General features: G+C 38.4%; 1 protein-coding gene and 1 non-coding gene across 2 annotated transcripts in view; both read left to right on the top strand.

Moving 5' to 3' along the window:
• Positions 1-21,845, top strand: part of LOC124162566 (low-density lipoprotein receptor-related protein 4-like) — a 737,794-nt gene that overhangs the window by 693,945 nt on the left and 22,004 nt on the right. Inside the window, exons 13-19 of the mRNA XM_046539142.1 lie at positions 2,045-2,226; positions 3,234-3,397; positions 5,936-6,070; positions 10,579-10,865; positions 12,853-13,014; positions 14,752-14,967; positions 17,515-17,638. Coding sequence (XP_046395098.1) covers positions 2,045-2,226; positions 3,234-3,397; positions 5,936-6,070; positions 10,579-10,865; positions 12,853-13,014; positions 14,752-14,967; positions 17,515-17,638 — 1,270 coding nt within the window. The remainder of the gene's footprint in view (positions 1-2,044; positions 2,227-3,233; positions 3,398-5,935; positions 6,071-10,578; positions 10,866-12,852; positions 13,015-14,751; positions 14,968-17,514; positions 17,639-21,845) is intronic.
• Trnas-gga lies at positions 3,038-3,110 on the top strand. Its single transcript has one exon. It is a non-coding gene; the product is annotated as a tRNA-Ser (tRNA).

Raw genomic sequence — 21,845 nt, 5'->3', positions numbered from 1 at the left:
CTCATTATTTTCACTAGAACTCCATCTGTATTGCAGATTTATTTTCTGTAGCTGCCAGCAAGGAATGTGTAGAGTTTACTTGAACATGTGCTTTAGTATTGCAAGAAACAGTTAGTGATGGAGAAGGCACTTTATTAATTTTAGAAGATTTCCTCGATGGATAGCCAATCGTAGATTAAGGAAATGTCATCATGATATTTAAATATACATATTTTCATATTGCAAATGGCATACAAGTAGTTTCGACTATTGATGCAGCATTGCATGTTGCTGAGTACAGCCCTAGGAAACAGGAATTTTTGTCGCACTTAGGCATGAATTGTCCGGAGAACTCATTTTCACTCTAGCTTTCGCAATGTGATGATTATTTTTTTCTGACACAAAGGAGTAGACTCAGTCAGCAACTAATCAGCTACTGCATGGGAGTACAGAGACAAAAATGAGCCAAGCCATGAGTCACGGCCAGGGTGCTCACCTGCATAGACAGTTTTCTGCAGGATATGGAGCAGTGTGAACGCAAGTGCAATGACATTATCATCACCAAAAAGATCCATGGCTGGTAGAAGAAAGCTCTGAGCCCTTGAAACAATCTAAAATAACAGACTATTTGTATTAGAGGTGATACACATATTGTTTGCATTACATATTACAGTAGCTTCCATTTAATGGGTCCACCGGTTACTTGGGGCAGCCACTTAGTTGGGACAAATCTTGAAGAACAGAACCCAATAGAGGAATATCCCAGAGTATTCTCCGCTTAATTGGGACAGCATGCCGCTTTATTGGGCCATGAGTTGGCAACATAGACTCTATACTCGCGACGAAATTAAAATTTTTTTGTTTTCAGAATACTATTTTTTTTTTCCTCCTTTGATTTACTCTTATTTTTCACAAATGCTCCTATTCTTGCCCTATTTTGGAAGCTCTTGTTGTTATACTATCTGCAAGAGGATAGGACTTTTCTTTGATAGGACTTAGTAAAAGACATTCATTCAGTGTTGCCCGAGGCTGTGAAAAATATTTTTAACAAAAATGTTATAATTCTTTAACATGATAATAAATTAACTGAACTCGCTGATTTATTAATCAAATGAATAGTTTAATAAACTTATGTTGCATTATAAACATTCTTTAGTCTTCTTTATATCATTTCAACGTTTGTTCATACCCATGTACAAGAGAGTTTGCCTAATTAGGGCAGCCGCTTAATTGGGGCAAAGTGCACAAGTCCCGATATGTCCCAATTAACCGGAATCTACTGTATAAAAATTATGAGAAATAAAAGCAAAAGTGTTTATCTGAGATTTCCGATAACATATTCTGCCTCTCCCCATCATTAGACTGGAATCATCAGGAGTTTACTGAACCAAATTGTAAGATGGTAAACCAAGGGCATAAACAGAAAAATTTTGGGGGCATAGGGAGTCATTTGTGAGGGGTAGGTAGCTATTACTGAAACATTTCAGGGGGCCAATTTACCAATTGTGCTCTATACATATTTATTGATTATACCTGTAGCTTACACAGAAAACTAATCTATGTATTTTTTAAGAGTTCCCTTATCAAAAAATCTGAAGGTAGCTTATTTATGGTAAAAAAAATTAAATCAAATGTTTGCATAGGTACTTTAATAATAGCCTTCACTTGATATTTTCATTGATTGGATTTTATTACATAGAAGAGATTACACAGAAAGGAATCTCCAGTTGTTGCTGTAGAAGCTTCTTTTACATGTATTGCCATTTCACACTCTTCTTAATTCATTTTCAAAAATATCTGCTGCAAGGCAACGAGTGCAGAACAATCCATTTATTCTCAAAATTTACAATTGCATATTTGCAATCGTGATGTATATCATTAAAAAGTTATGAATTTGATAAGTGATATCATTGTGAATATAAATTTCAGTTAACAGCCCTAATAATGGCTCATTTCTCAGTGAAATTTGGACATTACTGGCTGAATCATTTTGTCCTCAAACTCAAAACTAGCACAGTAATGTGTTTTCTGAGGCAATTAAATAAATTTTCTCTCCTGCCCGTAGGACCGAATCCCAAGATAGAGAGGGCTGAAATGGATGGAAGTGACAGAAGAAGTGTTGTGACTGAATCTCTCTTCTGGCCAAATGGATTAGCTGTCGATTACACTGTGGATCGAATTTACTGGGCAGATGCCAAACATCATGTGATTGAGTCAGCAAATTTCGATGGAACAGGAAGGAGAAAGGTATGTATTTGAGGAGAAAGCCTTGATGCATGCAGTATAGAGTGTGTTTTTGGACTGTATCCGGTGGAAGTCTGACGTATCGAGTTGTATTTTTGTGGAATAAAGGAAAACTCTTGATAATATGAATCATGGCATAGATTCAATTGCAGCTTTCCACATGCCAATTTGGGGAATGGGTGAGTGACGTCATAACTGCCGTTGGGTTCAGCTTTGTTCTGTTTGCTTTGCGTTATGAGTCGGAAGTACCAGAGTTATAAGGGCCATCAAAATTTCTTCCTGTGGTTCTGCTTTTGATTTTTTTCTCATTTTCATTTAATAAAGTGTTCTACAGGAGTTTCAAGTAGGAAACAGTGGCACTGACTCCATGGGGCCTGAAGGGGGCTTGAGTCCCCCCCAAAAATTTATTATTGGGATGAAGAAAAGATGTCAGACCTGTCAATTTTCCGGGAGTGTCGAGTTATCGAGAGTCGAGTTTTCAGGGTTCTTATGCTGATCATATGACTCTTCTAAAATGCTTTAAAAAAACTTAAAAACTCTCTATTTTTCGAATTTCCCAGGGCAACACTCCCAGTATGGGCTCCCCCAATATTTTTATAAGTCAGCAGCCCTGGTAGGAAATCAGTATTAGCTACTATTTCTGACTGATTTATCATCATGGATGGGGGGATGTGTTCTTTGTGTTCTATGTCCGGGCCTGCTCTCCGGCTGTGGCGCTGTGCGCACGATTTGGACTGCTTGTGGCATCATATGCTCAGCAGTCCAGCAACATCTTGTCCGGTAGTGTATGAAAATATCCACAGGGAAGAATGACGCCTTGGTAGCTTAACTGGCTAAAGCACTCGACCGGAAATCGGGGGATCCGGGTTCGAATCCCGGTCAAGGCGAATGATTTTTTCTCTGTGGATCTTTCGCACGATTGTGCATTGCAGGTGACTCCCGTAAAAGTTATCACCGCGGCTAGTCCCGGTATACTTTAAAATATAGTTAATAAATTTCTTATTTTCCAGATAATTAGCAAAAGTTTGCCCCATCCATTTTCATTGACAATCTTTGAAGATGCAATATACTGGACGGACTGGCACACCAAAAGTATTTCAATGGCCAACAAGGTGACAGGAAGTGGATTCAAGACCGTACATTCTGGACTGCATTTCCCCATGGGAATTCAAAGGTAATAGAAAAAATATTTCACTCAATCTATTCTCCAATTTAGATATTTTTTCAATCTTGAGTACCCTTGTGAATTCCTTGTTTTAATTTTTTGCATAAATAATTCCTTTTTATATTTTGCATAAAAATCATGTAAAATACTGGGTTAAGAGAGTTGTTTAGCCCTAGTATGGGGTTCACCTTTCGATTCTTGCTTCTGTGAAGCCTATATTCCTTTGAGTTGCCATTATTGATGTAGGTAACACCTAGCACCATTGAACATTGGTAAAATTGCCATGGACATTAAAGAATCTAGATTCTAGATAGCATAGTGGTCCACTCAGTAGCCCAGAAAACTATAGGTCCATGGTTTGACTCCCTGGCCAGGGGAATTTTTTCTCAAGGAAATTAATATGAAAATTTTTGGTATCAATCTTGATTCAATTTTAGGAAGATGACTTTTTGGTTTACTCACTCAGTGATAAAACCCAAAGGTTGATGGTGGATATGTGTGAGTGTACCTACCTCATCCCTGACTTATCCACAGGCATTTGAATTTTGCACATTCAGGGCATGGGACCCTGTTCCTTTCCCTGGGCCAACTTTTTGGTACACTACAAGGAATTTTTATTTGAGCATTCAAAGGCTTCCCCTGAGATGTGAACTCATCTTTTATTAGCTTTCAAGTGCCCAATCCCATTTAGCTATCTTGCTTCCCAAATATTTTGGTTGTTACATATTAATAACTCTGATATGATATTCTTGTTGAGCCCACAGACATGTCTAAAGTAGGTGCTATGGCAACCGTATTTGATCTCCAAAAATCGTAAAAGTAGCCTTGAAAACCAAAATAATGTAGAATGATCAAGGTAAACGGAAAGTAGAATTGCTAGAATTGCAGAAAAATGAATGGCATATTTACTATCAAAAATTATTTTTTATTATTATTATTATTATTATTATATTCCATAGAACACTTACTTAATCATTATTCAGATAAGAGACTAATATTATTGTGCAAAAAAACCACAGAGGAAAAATCATTCGCCTTGCCCGGGATTCGAACCCGGATCCCTCGATTTCCGGCCGAGTGCTTTAGCCAGTTAAGCTACCGAGGCATCATTCTCCCCTATGGAAATTTGTGGACTATACCAGACAAGGTGGTATGGACTGCCGAGCATATTATGTGACTAGCAGTCCAGGTCGTGCGCATGGTACGTGCCACAGCCGGAGAGCAAAGCCCGAACTTTGAACACGAAGAGGTGTTCGCTCTAGACTAATTTAAGTATACCGGGACTAGCCACGGTGATAACTTTTTACGGAGTCACCCGCAATGCACAAAATGTGCGAAAAATCCACAGAGGAAAAATCATTCTTGATGAATGATTTTTCCTCTGTGGATTTTTTGCACAATTGTGCATTGCGGGTGACTCCATGAAAGTTATCACTGTGGCTAGTTCCAGTATACTTAAATATGACTAATTTTATTGTTAAATATTGTGGGTCTACTTCAAAAATGAAATGAGACATAAAAGTCAAGTACAGACATAATGCTGGTAAATCAGGGATAATATTTTGATGCACCAAAAAAGAGTAGCATTACAGCAAAGTAGCACCAACTAACATTAAAGGATTTGTAGGAAATTTGGATACTCAACAATTATTGGGGGCATGGCAAATAATTTTGGGTAGATCCAGGATTTTATTCTGGGGGGGCACAAGGGTCTGACAGGTCTTCTCATGTTTGATATTAAAGGCAAAGTACAGCAGTTACTTTAGAAAATATTCTCTTTATTTTGATATGGAATTTATTAATATTAAATTAAATGATTAAGGTTCCATGGTACACAAAATGAAACTAGAGTAATGATAACCACATTGAAAATCTTGTCTAGTTTATAAGAGTCTGGGGGGGAGGGGGCACGTGCCCCTCTCCCTAAATCCACCTATGCACATAATCATGTGGAAAAATCCTTAAGATAGCCTTTTGCCTAGTAATTTCTAGTCCAGGTTATGTTCATTTTAACTAGAGTAAAATAGAATTAACTGGTAGGTATCAACATTGTAGGAATTCATCATTGATGGTAACTGATATGAAAATGATCCTAGCATAGCAGCCACTTTTGGCTAGTACTGAAATTTACTTGCTTTAGTAAATACCAACAAAAATCAATCATAAACTAATCGAATCTTCAAAAAAAATTGTTTAAACCAGTCAATTTGCAAGATTATTAAGACTGGATGGCTATGCCAGTGCTTATTGAGAAGAAAATTGTTTAAATTCAATAAATATAATCACATAACCATATACAATAAACCCATTCATTCATAAAACTATTTCATGAAAACACTACAGCATATTTACTTCCATTGTATTGTTACACCAAATTGTAAGTAAGAAATTGCTGATACCTGCTCTGGGCTGTAATTCTTCACTATTATTGTGTATCTGCTCCAGAAAATTGTCTTCTGACCGGTTAATTGTACTTATTTGGGACTGAGAAATGTTTTTTTCAATATCATAGAGTCTGAGGCAGCATTTTTTTCATCAACTTTTCAGCTTTCACCCTCAGAGGCAGCCGTTATACACCAGCCGCTGTGGAAACAACAGCGGTGGATGCTCACACCTTTGTCTTCCAAACAGGACGTCATATCGTTGTGTCTGTCCTGAGACCCTCAGGCTTCTACCTGATGGGTAAGTTATTTCCCTGGGCAGGCAAAAGTTCCCTAGTAGCATAGTAGGTTGCCCACATTGGTAATTTGTTGCCAATACCCAAACATTGGAAAAGAATAAATTAAGCTATAAATTTTGTTTGCATAGTTCAGAAATTTTAAGTCATCACTGGTTTTGACTGAAAGAGCTATAGTTATTATGGTCTAATTTACAAAGGCATTTTTTTCATTAAATCTGCCCAATTTTTTTACTTATTTTAAACTACAGGACTCTGGCGACTGTACTTAACATTATCCAATTTTGAGCAACTTTTTAATCTGAGGCCCTGATATCAGCCCTAAACTTTCAGAAGTTGCAAGAAAGTTGGAGAGCTTGGGCTATTTTTTTCCTTAGAGGGTGTATCACTGGCAGTCACCACTAAGGGAAAAGATTTCAGGTGGTCTGAAGCCCCCAAAGCCCTCCCCCTGGCTACTACAGCCCCGTGATAATACCTGAAGGAAGAAATCATTTTGTCATCAATATCTAAAAAATGCTTAATACACTGCTATGAAAAATATAAAATGGCCATCTTTTGACCAGTTGTTATTACTTTACAGTTGTTGATATTTTATTGGCATGACTGTTCGCCACTATTAACGGTGATATCGAATAAGGATAAACACGCTAATTTTTAGCATCATTTTTTCATCGAATGCTGAGTGAGCAAATTTTCACATCTGTAGTGATAGTGAAATGAAAGCACCTAACGGATGTAGACGTTAAAGTGAAATTGGTGAAATGAAATTGTTATGAGCACGAAAATGAAATGAAATAAAATGAGCACGCCTGGACCCCTGGACATGACATTAAGTTTGACGACGCCAAGATAATAGTGAAAGAAGGCAGATATTTTCCCAGACTCATCCGCGAATCCATTGAGATAGCCCGGACGGACAATTTTAACAGAGACGACGGCTACCATCTGGATGCCCATTGGAGGAGGCTCATTAGGCGGACCAATAGGAGAGCGGCAGCCACAACTGGCGGGACTGACCCCCTATATAAGGAGGACGAAAATCGTGGACCGGCATCATCTTCGACCTGAAGACGCTGGCAGCAGTGCCAGCGAAACTGTTGTCATCACCAACAAACCGACGCGGTTGCACCGGAAATATGGAAAAATTGAAATTGTTATCTTTTAGATATAAAAATGATGTACGCATGATACTTCCAGGATTTTCTTCAATCAGTTTTAAGAAATATGTACATATATAACTTGTATATATCACATTTATAACTTGTGTTTTTTTCTGGACCCTTCATCTTGAATTATCAAATTAGCTTCCCTCGATTCTTCCCATTTGATCACATATGTGGGGTAGGCCACTGAAGCCCAAAGTGATAAGTATTCACTCCCCAGTTACAGTGGGTGATTATTGGACAATACCACATATAAACAAATTTCAAATATTAGGAGGAAAACAACAGCTTTTTACAAAGGGTTTTATTAGCTCACGTATCATTGCTTCTTTGGCATATGATGTAATCTGTTACATTTATTTTTGATTTGTAGAATATAAATTGCAACTTAGCTGTTATGTAGTTTTTTTTAACATTGTTTTTACCCTTCTGGACTTTTGAAGACAAGTAGATTTGCTTACTTTTGGAGGCAAAGTTTTTGACTTATGCACCTTCAGGATATGAATATACATAAAATGCTAGTTGATGTGGCTACTGTCAAAATTTTAAGCTCTTTACTATGTACGTATATTGAAACTGAATACACGAATTTATGATCATTAAAACTTTTGCACTTGAATTTTGGCCTCTAATTTGGACTTCTTTCTTAGTAATTAGTGCTTAACTTCCAAATAGTATGCTGATTGTGCATATATTATATTTTCCAGAAATTTATTGAGCCCAAACAGTTTTTTTGTGAATTCTTATTTAAATGTGATCAATTATGTGTTAAAATTAATTCAGATAAAACCGATTCTAGTACTAGTCTCAGCTCTAAAATCTTCTATTTTTTTCGCATGATGTGTAATATTTTTTAAAACATTTATTAAGGAACATCCTTATTGTACTATTTATTTGATTCATTCACAAACTCTTCAGTAGTTCTGACCGGTTGTATCCTGGAAGTTTGCAACCCTTTGACCATTCATGACGATATGGTTGCTTGAATTTGGTGGCTCTTGCGCATGGCAGATAAACTGTATGTTTCCTCCCATTGGTATGCCCAGTGTTTTGTCATGAATGAAGGGATGTTACATCTCAGATCTCAAGTTCCCTCAGCTGTGACAAAAATTCTGGGACAAAGTGGTTACCCAAGGCAGGGACGCAGCTAGGTATTGAGGCTGGGGGGGGTTTAGGTACAACTAATACCATAGTAATACTAATAAAATAGTATGGAATAACCACCAGAATAAGTGATAGGTGCGAAATTAATAAATTGCGGAATTTTAAGATAAACGGTTCAAATGGTGAGTTTTACGGCTTTCTGAGGGATATTTTATTAATCCTTACACTATTCTATTAGTAATATCAATCATATTAAGTAAAATGGATTAAACTTTAAAATTCCTCTGAGCTCTGGGGGGGGTTTTTTACCCCGAAAATCCCCCCCTTGCTGCGCCACTGACCCAAGGGTCTCGAGGCAACATGGTCAAGGAGCATGCGTGGGCAGTCAGGCCAAGGCAAATCTAGAGCGTGCCTACTCATCACACACACAGTCAGAAATTTGCTTCAGGGGGGGTAGGGATCTCAGGGGGTATGGAAGATGCCTATACTGATTTTCTCTTGTCAATTAGTACCCAAGGCAATACCATGAATTTCAGTAAATTAGGTATATATGCATAATGCTATCTAATTTGCATAAAAGTAAAATTTAATGTTCTTCAAGGACAGAAATTATGGAATTGAACTACAGCAGACTCCTGATTATCCGGCTGCGGTTTATCCGGGTTGCGGATTATCCGTACATGATTTTCACGCTCACTCAATTTTTTCTGCGAGCTTTTAAAAAAAAATCTGTCAAAAAATAATCGAAATCATGGCAATAATTCTAGGATACACCAGGCTTATTATTTGCATTAGAATACCCTTTGTAAAATGGAAGCAATCATGCGCTAGTTGCATTCACAGGAGCACCGTGTTCCTGTTTTCCAAGCCTCGCAGTGCGCGACTGCGCTCCGTGATCACGGATACACGTCCCGCAGCAGTTGCAACCCGGGCCACTTGCGCGAGATGCGACTACGTGGCGTAGTACCTGACTGTGTAGTTTCCAATGCCAAGCAGTGGTTTTGAAGCATTCGTGCAAACTACTTTTCTGTATCCGTGTTCACACAGCCACAGATATGTGGTTTTCAAAACCAGGCCTTACATGGAGCATTAATAATACGAGTACAACCAAGTTATCGCCGCTAAAAAGATTGCGAACTAGCGAAGAAAGCTCTCATTGAGTCCGGGAAGCACTATTAAATAACAGAATAATTGTATAAATAATAATATATTGTTTGTTTTACGTAAATTATGAACATTACAAAACATTTAAGAGAAAGTTTGGATTATCTGTGTTTTCCAATTATTCGTGCCGTCTCTCCCCATCAGGAGCCCGGATAATCGGGAGTGTACTGTATATTAAAAGTTGTAGTGTCAGTGAATAATTATCCCTGGGCTAGTGGTCTACTCAGCAAATGTAATGTGGGTAGTCGGGACGAGGATAAAAATTTTCAGGCGGCTGAAGACCCCAAACCTTCCTCCCCCTCAGTGCGTGCCAGCTGATTGAGTGCGTCATTTCTGTCATGCCGACTTTTTATTGGCATTGTTGTATTCAATTCATTGTGTCACTCACTTTGAAATAAAAGCCTTGCATTGCCCAAGTGTGGGTGTGTGATTTCTGGCCATCAAAGCGAACTCTAAAATTACCATCAGAATAAGAGGAACCTATTGCCCTTGTAAAAAGATGAGAGACACGACTTTGAAGTGCTGTATCTTGGTAACTACTAGATATGGGTCCAATTAATTAAACAGGAAATAAGTGATGATTTATTTCTTTTTACCTCGAAATCATCATAAACTCATGCTTGCATGAACAAATTTTTTATCAGACTTTCATTGACTCTCATGGAAACACATGGAGAAGTTGTGAAAATAATAGTGGCCAAAGTGAAGCTATCATTTTCTGAGTGACAAAACCATACTTCTTTCATGCGTAGCCAGATAAAAACATTGCTAGTGTAATGATGAGTTTATGATGATATTTATAAAACATAGAAATACATTTCCTTTCGTTTCCTACATTTCCTTTCGTTTCCTGTTATTCAATTACAACCAGTGAAATAGTTACCAAGATATAACACTTCAAACTCAGATACATATAATGGCTTTTTGCAGGGACAGTAGTTTGCAAAATGATCTGCACAGTGACCCATGAAGCCATAGGTCCATTGTTCCATTTGTGGTTCAACGGAATTTATTCCCATGGAAATAAATGTCAATAGCTTTGAGTTGTTATGATAAATCTTTTTCTCCTTCCCCATTTGCAGGCACACTTGTGATAAAAACCCAAATCGCTTGCTGCTGTTTTCGAGGAGCAAGGATTTGAGGCTCATTCAACTGGACAAAGACGGCAACAAGGAGACAAAAGGTCCAAAGGAAGGTGGAGGCCCGATGGTGGACAATGTGCTGCCCATTGACGGAATACGGTCGGCTGTGGCGATAGCGTGGCATGCCCCATCCGACACCGTCTTCTGGAGCGATGTGGAGGAGGATATCATCGGAAGGGCATCTCTCCACGAGCGAGATCAAAGGGTTGTCATTGGCACAAATTTAGGTCTGTTTCTCATCTATTGAGGACTTAGCAATCCTCCTCTCTCTGTTTTTATACATCTCAGATATTTCTTCACTTGATTATACTGTGATCAGTAAGTAATGCAAGCTGAAACCCAACTACAATAATAATTGTCTGCCACATATACACATATTTGCTTCGGGTGGTGCAATAGTATGCAGTGGCCTACACTAGTATTTTTTTATACTCCATGCATTGAGAAATCATATTTTTTATCAAATTAGTTATAAATGTTGCTTGCCCAATGCTGAAAGTTTCAGTCATTGTTTGGTTTTACTGCAATGGGTTTAGTTACAGTATAACCCCGTGTAAGAGACGCACCTTTTTCCTGAAATTACAGCCAAAATGGGGGTGTGTCTCTTACACAAACTTCTTATATTCACCGCTCCCCTTCCCTGGCCTAAAGTCCAAGGGGAACTGAGTGGCCTTGGTTTTCAGCGTGAGTCAGTCATCTAAAAACCAAGGTCAAAAACAACCGAGAGGCAGGGGAGTTTCTCCCTTATTGACATATTTTTAAAATGCTCCTGTTTGCATTTCTTACTCGTAATTATACTTGTAAGCATCAAGCCATTGCGATGATACCTTGGAGGTGAACTTGGAAAAGATTGCATGGGTTTTTTTATATACCCTCTGGTGTGCGTGTTAGTGGTTATTATCTTACGGCACTGAGATTCCCCATATTGTTGTTCAATCTCTTGGGAAAATTCACGCTTATGTGCCTGTCGTGTTTTGCCTTAAAATTTTCCAGGGCTGAAATTCTATTGCAATACTCCTAAGAGAGCTGTTAAGAAAATAGTTCGTGGGTAGGACAAGCATCGCAGTGCAACGGCACATGCAAAGAGAGGATTGGAACTCTTTCCACTCCCTCTTATGGGATGTTGCATTCATGAAAGCATTGATTTAAAATTTTGGATTTAGATTCAATTTCTTCAATGAATTTGGATCCGAAGTATAAGGTGAAGGGCATTATCCATTGATATTTTTATCCCAGGTATCTGATGCAACCATCCCTAGTAACCATCATAAGGTTAAGACTACAAGTGAATACCTACTTATCTCTGAGCGCCAAAGGTGTAAATTTTGCTGAAAAATGCCACGTAAATCTTTTGTATTGAAAGTGGAAATTTTGATCACTATTGAAAATTCAGGCATATGTCTGCAACACGCAACACTACCCGATATGATTTTTAAAAATGCGGCAAAAACATTTTTTCTTTTCTAACTCAAAATAGGGGTGCATCTCTTACACAAGTTTATACAGCAGCTGTGATTTTTTGGCTGTTTTTAATCTATGTTTTTCATCTAATATATTTGGTGGACTCCTCTCATTTCTCAGCTATGCTTCTTCAATTCGTATGATTACCATTATTTTCATGCAATTCCATATTCATACTACATATTAGATTGTAAGTGAATAAAATTTATTTATCATCCTTATCCAATTTTTTATCTGATTTTTTCAAAGTAAATTTACACCTAAGGTGAAATTTACTTTGAAAAAATCAGTTGGCCTAATTGGGATTTGATCCTGGATCCCCTGAATGAGGGTCGGGCATACTGCCTGTTAGACCACCAAGCCATCATCTTCCAAGGCAAATCTTAAAACTGGGTTTACCAAACTAATTGTTGATATCTCACATCCACATTATGGCACAGAAGACTGAGGACGTGCTTATTTAGCCACTGTCATTGAGAAAAAACCCAAAAGTCACTACTAAACGGTCTATGTCCCACTACCATGGAGAAGCAAGCTCCAAATCTAAGTCCTAATTAATTTCTTCCTTGTTTGAATGCTTTTATTCCCAGCAGTTGGGATACCCATCCTTTTGATGAATTCCTTCGCTTGGGCTTATGCTCTTCATTGACAATTTCCATCTTGCTTTTACATACAATGCAAAAGTGTTCTGTATTTCATATACATACATACATAATGTGAGAAATTAACATTTTGTTTTTTCTCTCCCGACAGAATCTCCTGCTGGCTTGGCCGTGGACTGGGTGACCGACAAATTGTACTGGACTGATGCTGGTGCTAATCGCATCGAAGTCTCAAACTTGAACGGCTCAATGAGGTCGTTGCTGATTTGGCAGGGCTTGGACAAGCCGAGAGACATTGTGGTCGACCCAATAGGTATGAGCAAAAATTTATTCCAGGCATGTCTTTACTATATGTATTCAGTTTCTATTTTCATCTATCAATGTAGTTATATAATTTTATGATTTAAGGAATTCATGAAGATAGCATTATTGTCATGAAGACAAGAAATCAAGGCCTTTAAATCCAGTAGTAAGAATTATGTCAATAAATGGCCTTAATTTAGAGACACATGAAATTTTGGGTGCATGCAATTGCTTAACACAACACCTTTCGGGAACATATTTCTGCTTTTAAGTGAGAGAATCATATTACATAATGGTCTCCTTGGTACATAAATATGCAATAACATCATATGTAACATCACTCACTCACTTGCAACACAAAGGTTGATTTGGATATGTAAGGATAGAGCTCATCCCAGACTAAACCACAGGTATGTGCATTTCACACATTCAGGGTAGGGGGGCCAGTTTGTTTACCCCCATGCGTTTACCTAGGCCAAAATGCTCTTAGAGTATTTTTGTCTGAGGGTATTCAAAGGCTTCACCTTTGGTTTGAACCACAGATCCTCCAATCATTGGCTGTACCTACTAAATTACCTAAAACAAAAATTCGAAGGCTAAGCAATGGTAAATAAATTTTATTTTAAAAACATTAGTTTCAGCTAAGAATTTCTGATTAGGAATGCAGTAAAGATTTGATTATGTTTTGTAAAGTGAGAGAAAACCCAAACAGTGAATTAATAGAGCCTGTTTATATATTCACCATTATTTCCAAGGAAATTTTAATTGGGTTTAAAAATCATGCCATCTTTACACCTCTTATATCTGTAACATTAAAATGCTGTGAAATTATGTAATTGAAAATAATAATTTATTGATGAATAACATTTTCAGCTTACAGCAGCATGTACTGCTACATGTAAATTGATGTCTTGTCATACGAAAGTAGAGCACTAGTGAAATTTTAAAAGCATATATGTAAGTACATATGTATTAGCACAATCATTCAACAGCATATATGCAGCAATCAAATAATGAGTCATGTCATTTTAAAACTCATTTAGCAAATAATTCAAATAACTTTTTTTAAAGTATCGTAGACTTAATTTTTAATATTGTCTCCGTAGTTGGTACACAGCAATACTTGCTTTGCCCATAATACGGTTGTGTATTTTTACTCCCATGTGATAGGGAGAGGTTTCAACAGCTTACAATCAGTGAATAGGTATGTTATTCAAGTTTTCCCTCTTGTATATTGTTATTATGGACTATTTTATTGCCAAAAAATAAGTCCTGATGTTGAAAAATGTACTTCATTAATGTAATAGTTGCTCTGTTAAAATTTTCAACCACTTGAACTTGAACAATTCAAAATTCAGTTTTGAGGTCGAGGAGGGTAAGAAAGAGAGAGAAAATATGAGGGCTAGCAGAGGGGAGTGTTAAAGAGGACAAATGAGGGAAGTGATAGGAGGATAATCCAATCAACAGTTAACCAAATGGTGGATAATCATACCTCTACCATTGAAAAGTAATATTTTTTTCTGAGAGCATTTAGTTCTCATAACTCTACAAACAGATGAGCAGTGAGCATAAATTTTGGAAGACAATAGAAGATAATTATAAATGTTCACATCTTGAGTGTGATGCTGAATATCTAACAAAAGGGATTCGGAATTTCTACATACAATCTGCTGTGCTAAGGTGTAATTCATTCCGTTGAGAACAAAACTGATACACATATATGTGCATGAAACTCTCATTCTTTCAGGTGGGTACATGTACTGGAGTGACTGGGGAGCTGTTCCCAAGATTGAAAGTGCTGGAATGGATGGATCCCGTCGCAACGCAATTGTGACCAGAAATCTGACATGGCCCAATGGTTTGGCTGTTGATCACGACAGGGGACTTCTGTATTGGGTAGATGGAGGAACTAAATCCCTGGAATATGTTTCCTTGGATGGAAGCCAAAGAAAAACATTAATAGGTAAAACATCAATGAGTATTTAAAAATAGGTCAGTTTAGTTCTTTGATTCTTTGTTCTGCCAATACATACTTGAGCTTAAAACTGGCATCAGAATTAACCCTCTTAAGGCTATATATCCTTCTTCCTAGGGTACTGGCGAGAAATGCGGAGAGCACTTTCATTAAATGTAGCAACTAGGAAAAAAAAACAATACAAAGCTATTTTATTACATATCCATGTGCGGTTTTTGTTTAATTGATGAGGCTAAACTGGTTAATATGGACAGTGGGTTCGGGGGTCCCAGGGCGGGCCCCGCGGGGATACAACTCGAGGACCGGGAACCAAGTCAGAGACTTATACGCCCGTGCCTCTCGAGAGGGGGAGGACAGACAGGAATAAAGGATTGGAGGCATCGCCGCGATGAGAGCCCGACGACGCCTCTAGGGAAAGGACGGGGAAGGAAGGAAGGGACGAGGAATCCTGCACCGTCACAAAGGCGGGCAGATCCTACCATCAGCGAAACCAAGCAATACGCTATTGATATTCTACCAATTCTAGTAGATTTTCCTATGAGGAAGAAAAATCTATCGATCGAATCGGTAGATGATTTAATATCGACATAATAATAGGTTAATATGGACAACATATATATTTTTAAGTTTACTGAAACAGGTTATATGTATCAATGTAATAAGTGATAGCAAATTAAATAATGGACTACGTAAGAGCCGATACATCGGCGTGCTGCAATAAAGGGGTAATGCTAGAGATGGGTCGGTTCCGGTTTCTGGTTCTCGGTACGGCCGGTTCTTGGCAATGGAACCGGTATCGAGAGCCGATCGCATCAAGTTGGTACTTTGCAACCGGCTCAGTGCGGTGGCGAGGATTTGAATTTGGCGCTCAAAGCCAAAATGGTTTGCAGCGTATTCAAAGCCAAAAAGTGAAAAAAAAGATGAAAAAACGCATATATGTATGTATTACTTTCCGATTGCATGGCGTTCTCGATTTTTTCTTTTGAGAGTTGCTCGCCAACACGCGCATTTAAGGATTCGTCAGTTTGTCGTTCTCACCAATATTATAACATTTCCGTAGCCACGGCCGCTTTCAAACAAGCTGACTTTTTGCCTGCCGCCGTCCACAGTTCTGCGCTGTTCTTTCAACTTACCATAGTTCTCTATGTCAAATGAGTCAATTCATACCGTTGATGGCATGGCACCCATTTCAATCTGGCCCAGCGATGCTATGTCTACGGCGTGAAACACACAAATGCTACATTGAGGCCGCTTTCAGACGATATGACTTTTTGCCGGCCGCCGTTCACGTGAAATTCAGGCGGCTTTCAGACGAGACGGTTCTCTGCAACCCGTGTGCCATGCCATGAACAGCGGTCGGCAGAAAATCATTTCGTCTGGAAGTGGTCATTCGATTGAATTATGTACACATGCAGTAATTCTTCGACAAATGAGCAAGATACATTGCAAGAGCTTGTTCGTAAGTTGATAACCTAAGCAAGGCATCAAAAAGAGTGGCTATCCTGCAGAATGCAACACTGTATTACAATTTTGCGTTAGCTCACGGCTGCTCAGTTTATCCATGGTGTCGCTGCACCGGCATGTTGAGCAGTTTATTGTTGAGGTTATAAGAACTGTGACAGTGAAGCATCAGAATAAGTTGTTAATCAAAGCAACAATTTAAGCAACATCACAGAATACAGAATATATTTGAACCGACTCACAAGATGCAACAAATTAACAGATGATGTTGCCAGACGTTGGGGGAGCTTCACTATTGATCCTGCTGCTATACTATCTATGCAGTACATAAGTAAACTGTGCTCCTAGCATATTTTGCGCGGCCCTTCAAAATCAACATCTACCACTTTACTGTAATTATTTAAAGCCTGTACAGCACTACAGGAAATATTTCTGCCAAAAAAGAATAGATAGGGGAAAAATTTTGAATTTTTAAAATTAAAATCTGGAGAAAGAACCAGTGGTTGCCTGATGTAATGTGACATTTTAGTCGATCGTGCATTCTTGTACAACATGCTATTTAAAACTTTTACTGGGCAAATAAATTATGGAGACGATCTTAAGTTTTTTTTACAGAGTTTTTCTGCTGATTTACATCTTTAGTGAAATTATTTTCATTCACTTCTTGTGGTTGTTCATTTAAATTTGCTTTTAATCAGATTATAAGAGTTCATCCTTGGAACCGAGTATTGAGAACTGAGAACCGATGGGGGAGAACCGGTACCGAGAACCGAAAAAATTTAGGAACCGACTCATCCTTAGTTAATGCCAAAAAGAATTTGTCCCTCTAAAGGATTAAAAAAACTTAAATAAAATTTCTATCACATAACTAATCATTGCTACTCCAGTGGCAGCACCATCATTGACGGACAGGTGATTGAGTGCAAGTGGTCATGGGTGTAATATATTGAAGACTGGTGTAGTTTTGTTAAAATGTACATATTATGACAACTGATGGCATTTGATGATTACTTTTGGATCCCTGGACGACAATTGTATTATTATTTGGTGGTTTACAATTGCTTTTTATTGCAGGTGGAGAGTTACCCCATCCATTTGGTTTGTCAATATTTGAAAATAAAATATATTGGACTGACTGGGACACGTCAAGCATCCACTCAGCAGACAAGTTCACGGGGAGGAACAGAACTGTTATGAAGTAAGTACAAAAGCTGCAATGCATACATGTTGCGAGAAATGAATTGATGAGAAATAGGCGGTTAGGAGTGAAAAATAACGAAACAATAGTGTTGATTTCCAACAGTATAAATACATTTAATATGCAAGTTAAGCTGTAGGTACACAATACATATAATACCGAGTTGCCTGAGGTTATCTGAAGTCTTGAAGTTGGGAAAATGCCGGGCACGAAGAGATCCTTCCTTGTTCAGTGTCCGAAGTAGAGAGAGCGAGCCGGCCGGCTTACAGCAGAGCCACCGCGCTCGAAGCAGGCATGAGAGGGGAGGTGAAGGCAGAAGAGGGGAAAACAGGTTTCACTCTGACGTTTCACCTTACAATTAGAGAGGTGGTGGCAGAGAGTAATGGAAGTTCACACATGGCATAAAGAGGCCGACACCGTTGATAAATTCACTATAAATTGAGGAGGACTTCTCTAGATGCGAGAATCAGCGGCACGCGAGAATCAAGCTGGCGCGACGGACTCGAGCGCTTCGCAAGATTGGGACTCATGCGCTTGCGAATCGTCTCCTCGTGATGAAGTCTCGGAGGGATTAAGTCTCGGAGAGATTAAGACCCAGAGGGATTGAGAACGTGCCCAGTTATGGCAAAAAAGCACACTCAGAAATAATAATATGTATCCTGGGATTTGTATGCCTAGGGTGACCAGATGAACAATCCAAACATGTCCCCCTTTTTAGATGTTTGCCCGGTGTCCAGGTGGATTTTTTAAGTATCGGAAAACATCCTCGTTTCTGGTCATTATGTATATTGTGTGATGACATGGTTGGGGGTTGTTGGGGAGGGTTTGCTGGAGGGTCGGGGGTTGGACAAGTAGTCGTGGGATGTGGGTTGGTGAGGGAGAGGGGGGAAGACGTGTTGTGGGTGGGGCTCTTTGCCGGTGGCTGGCGTGCATGAAATAACGATAGCTTACTGCACAGATTATTAGTATGACAGAAAATTTGTGTGATAAAAAAAACAACAAAGATAAATACAGAGATTTACATGAAATTATTGACCAATCATCTTTACTTTAAGCACACTACTGGCCAGAGAAAAGAACCAAAATCAATCAGCTTTTACCCAAAATAAATTACAGTTGGAGAAATAAAATAAAATGGAACAAGAATCTTCACTTCTAATCAGTCTTTGGTGTGAATACAAAAAAATGAAGTGACGTAGCCAACATTAATCTTAAACACTATACAAAATACATTAATACTAAAACATACACTCATTCATGGGGAAAACGGGAGGGCAAATGAGATTTTAAAAAATGCAAGGGACAAATATTACTGGATGACAGGTCTTTTCCACGGATAAAGGGGCTTTCTTCTATTCTTGATTAGGGATAAAGGGGATTTCTTCAAGATTCTTCTTAACTTGGGGGGGGACGTAATGTGGGATGACAGTTTTACATATCGGCTCTCCTGCTCTTGGTCTTGAATGGGGGATGACCTCCTCCGCTGGCTCCTGTTGGGGTCGCTGAGTCTTCATTCACCATGGGCTGAGAGGATAGTTAATTCAGGACGATGTGGGGTGGGAAATCCCCACCTCATCCTAGGACGTTCACTTCGCTCTTCTACCCTAAATCCTAATTGACGTGCCCATTAGCATGTTTGCTGCACAGCTGAATCTCCTGTCCAGGCTGTGGTGGGACCCACCAGAAAGTCACACATGTAAACAGTCAAACCTCTTTATAACAAACTTCTTAGGGCAGCAAAAACATTTTTTTTAAGAGTATGACCATTCCTAGTGCACAAAAAACGCTAACTAAGAAAAGAATTGACTTTAAGTAGTAATTTAACTGGTGTTCTCTCAGATAAAAAAAATTTCTGCCAGATTTTTTATAATAACTTTTATTTTGTTAAATTTTATTTCAAAATCAAATAGATTTATTTTTAGGAAAAACAAGTTTATAAAATCAATGAAATAATTATGTACTATCATAACAAGATACAATGAAAATACATGTATATGTTCCATTAACCTTTTAAATAAAACAATTAACTTTCTTTGTCACGTTATGAAATAACTTTTGTGAGTATATAAGTTACCTTTATAAATAAAATAATAAAATATGCATTCGTTAAATGTTGAAATTAAATGAAATGTTTACTAAAATCCTGATTTAGGATTATTCTGGGGAACATTATTTTAAACGGGTGTTATGGGAGCACAGGTCATGTAAAAAACAGCAAAAAATGGTCAAAATTGCATTTTTTTTCGCGGTTTTCCACCACCTATATATTATTTTTGCATTACATTAGCCGAAAAGTATTTAAATACACCTTCAAAACACATTTTTTCTTTGTGGCCCTCTCAAAAATATTTTATGGATACTAGCGTTTGAAATTTTCAAATCGACGCCATTTCTCCTTATGCGACTAAAGAGTTGTGAAAAAAGTTGGGCATCTGCTCCATTTAGAGAGCCCTCAAATGCCGCAAATTGCATTGAAAAATATGATTTCTACCCCGAGATACCTATTTTAAAAAAACAGTGGAAATCGAATTTTCAAGATAGCCGGCCCTGGTGGGCCTCTAGGGGGCTGGAAGTGTGAGGAACTTAGTCCTTTTTGATCCCAAATCCTATGCCCCAAGTCCGGGAAAAATCCTGGAGGGGGGACTTTTCACCCTCTTATTCGGCTATGCCCTTTGGGACATCTTTGCATTAGGACACATCAGTTTTTATGTGATTTTTGGGTCTGAAATCACTGGAACTGCTTTCTATAATAATATAATTTTAAGGCACTAAAATTTGCCATATAAAACAATTAAAACTTTCATTTAGCTGCGGTGTTATATTGTTAAAATCTTCCCAATTTTTAACATAAGCCCTGACACTTTTCATCTGCCGCTGATCAAGTGAGGGAAAAATTCCACAAAGACAAGTAAAGTATATAATGAATGAGAGAACAATTATTACATAGGTACATAAAAACTTCATTGAACTAGTATTTCAAATACAATAGGTTTTTCAATTTCAATAAGTCTTTCAGTAATAACATATAACAAAAGCTATTCCCCAAAACAAACCTTAAACATGCACAGGGATGCCGACTTACAAAAAATATTGGGAGGGCCCAAACCGGGGATCTGGCCCTGAGAAATTTTATAAGTAGTGAGTTTTAAAGTTTTTTAAGCATTTTAGAAGAGTCATATGATCAACATTGGAACCCTGATAACTCAAAACTCGATATCTGGATATTCCGGGGAAAATCGACAAGCCTGACACATTTTTTCCTCACACCCATAACGAATTTTTGAGAGGGCTCAGGCCCCCTCAGGCCCCATGGAGTCAGCGCCACTGAACATGCAATAAAATAAGTTGAACGGAGTGTATCAGCACCAAAAACTATGTAGAACATCTCTGTCAAAGCTCGAGTGATGTTACTCTGACAATAACCAATTCAAGAGAGCACCAACTCGCACCTAGGCTATCTCGCAGTGGTGGATGGAGAGGAAATCACTCCAGCAGAGGAGGGGAGGTAGTTTAGGGGAAGACGTGGCTGAATTCGAACTCCAGGCGGAGCGAATGAGGTAACAGGCAGCCCCAGACACAAGCTGGGAGTTGACTAGTCAGCCTAAAGAGTCCAATTTTCCCTGCAGCACCCAGGGTTGACAGGAAACTCGAGAACAGAGAATCATCAACCAAGCATAGTTGGGGAAATACCATTCTTGGTGGGGAACACCTCCTCCTCCACAATCTCCTCAGTGGTATAAGTTCCCCAGTGGGGTGAATGTAAGCAATTGGTAGTCAAGGAGGGGAGGGGAATGGTAGGATGAGGTTTTGAAGGGAGAGAGAGATTTGATAGGTGAAATGTGGACTACTTCTGACTCTAAACTGCAGACTATGCCTCAGCAAACATGAACCTATCCCAGTTCCAGAAAATATTAGGGCCTTGCGGTGGCAATGAAATGAAATATGTAGACCCTCAAATGACGTAAGCTTCAATAGAATTCTTCTGCTAGCATTACTACCTCCCTCTGTTGCAAATCACGTTACCGATAAAGAGGGCTAATATACATCTGTATATTTCATTACTTTGTTCTGAAGAGGTAGAAAATCAACTCAGAACTAAGAATTTCTTTCATTCAACAGAATTTTTTGCAGTAAAGATGCTCGTTTTTTGGAGGATGAAAATGGATTGTTTATAAGGGAGGAAAAGCAGCAATTTATTTTTTGTTGT

Source organism: Ischnura elegans, chromosome 7 (genome assembly GCF_921293095.1).
Source record: "Ischnura elegans chromosome 7, ioIscEleg1.1, whole genome shotgun sequence".
Classification (NCBI taxonomy): domain Eukaryota; kingdom Metazoa; phylum Arthropoda; class Insecta; order Odonata; family Coenagrionidae; genus Ischnura; species Ischnura elegans.
The sequence above is the reverse complement of the archived record's forward strand: the minus strand, read 5'-3'. Positions and strand labels throughout refer to the sequence as shown.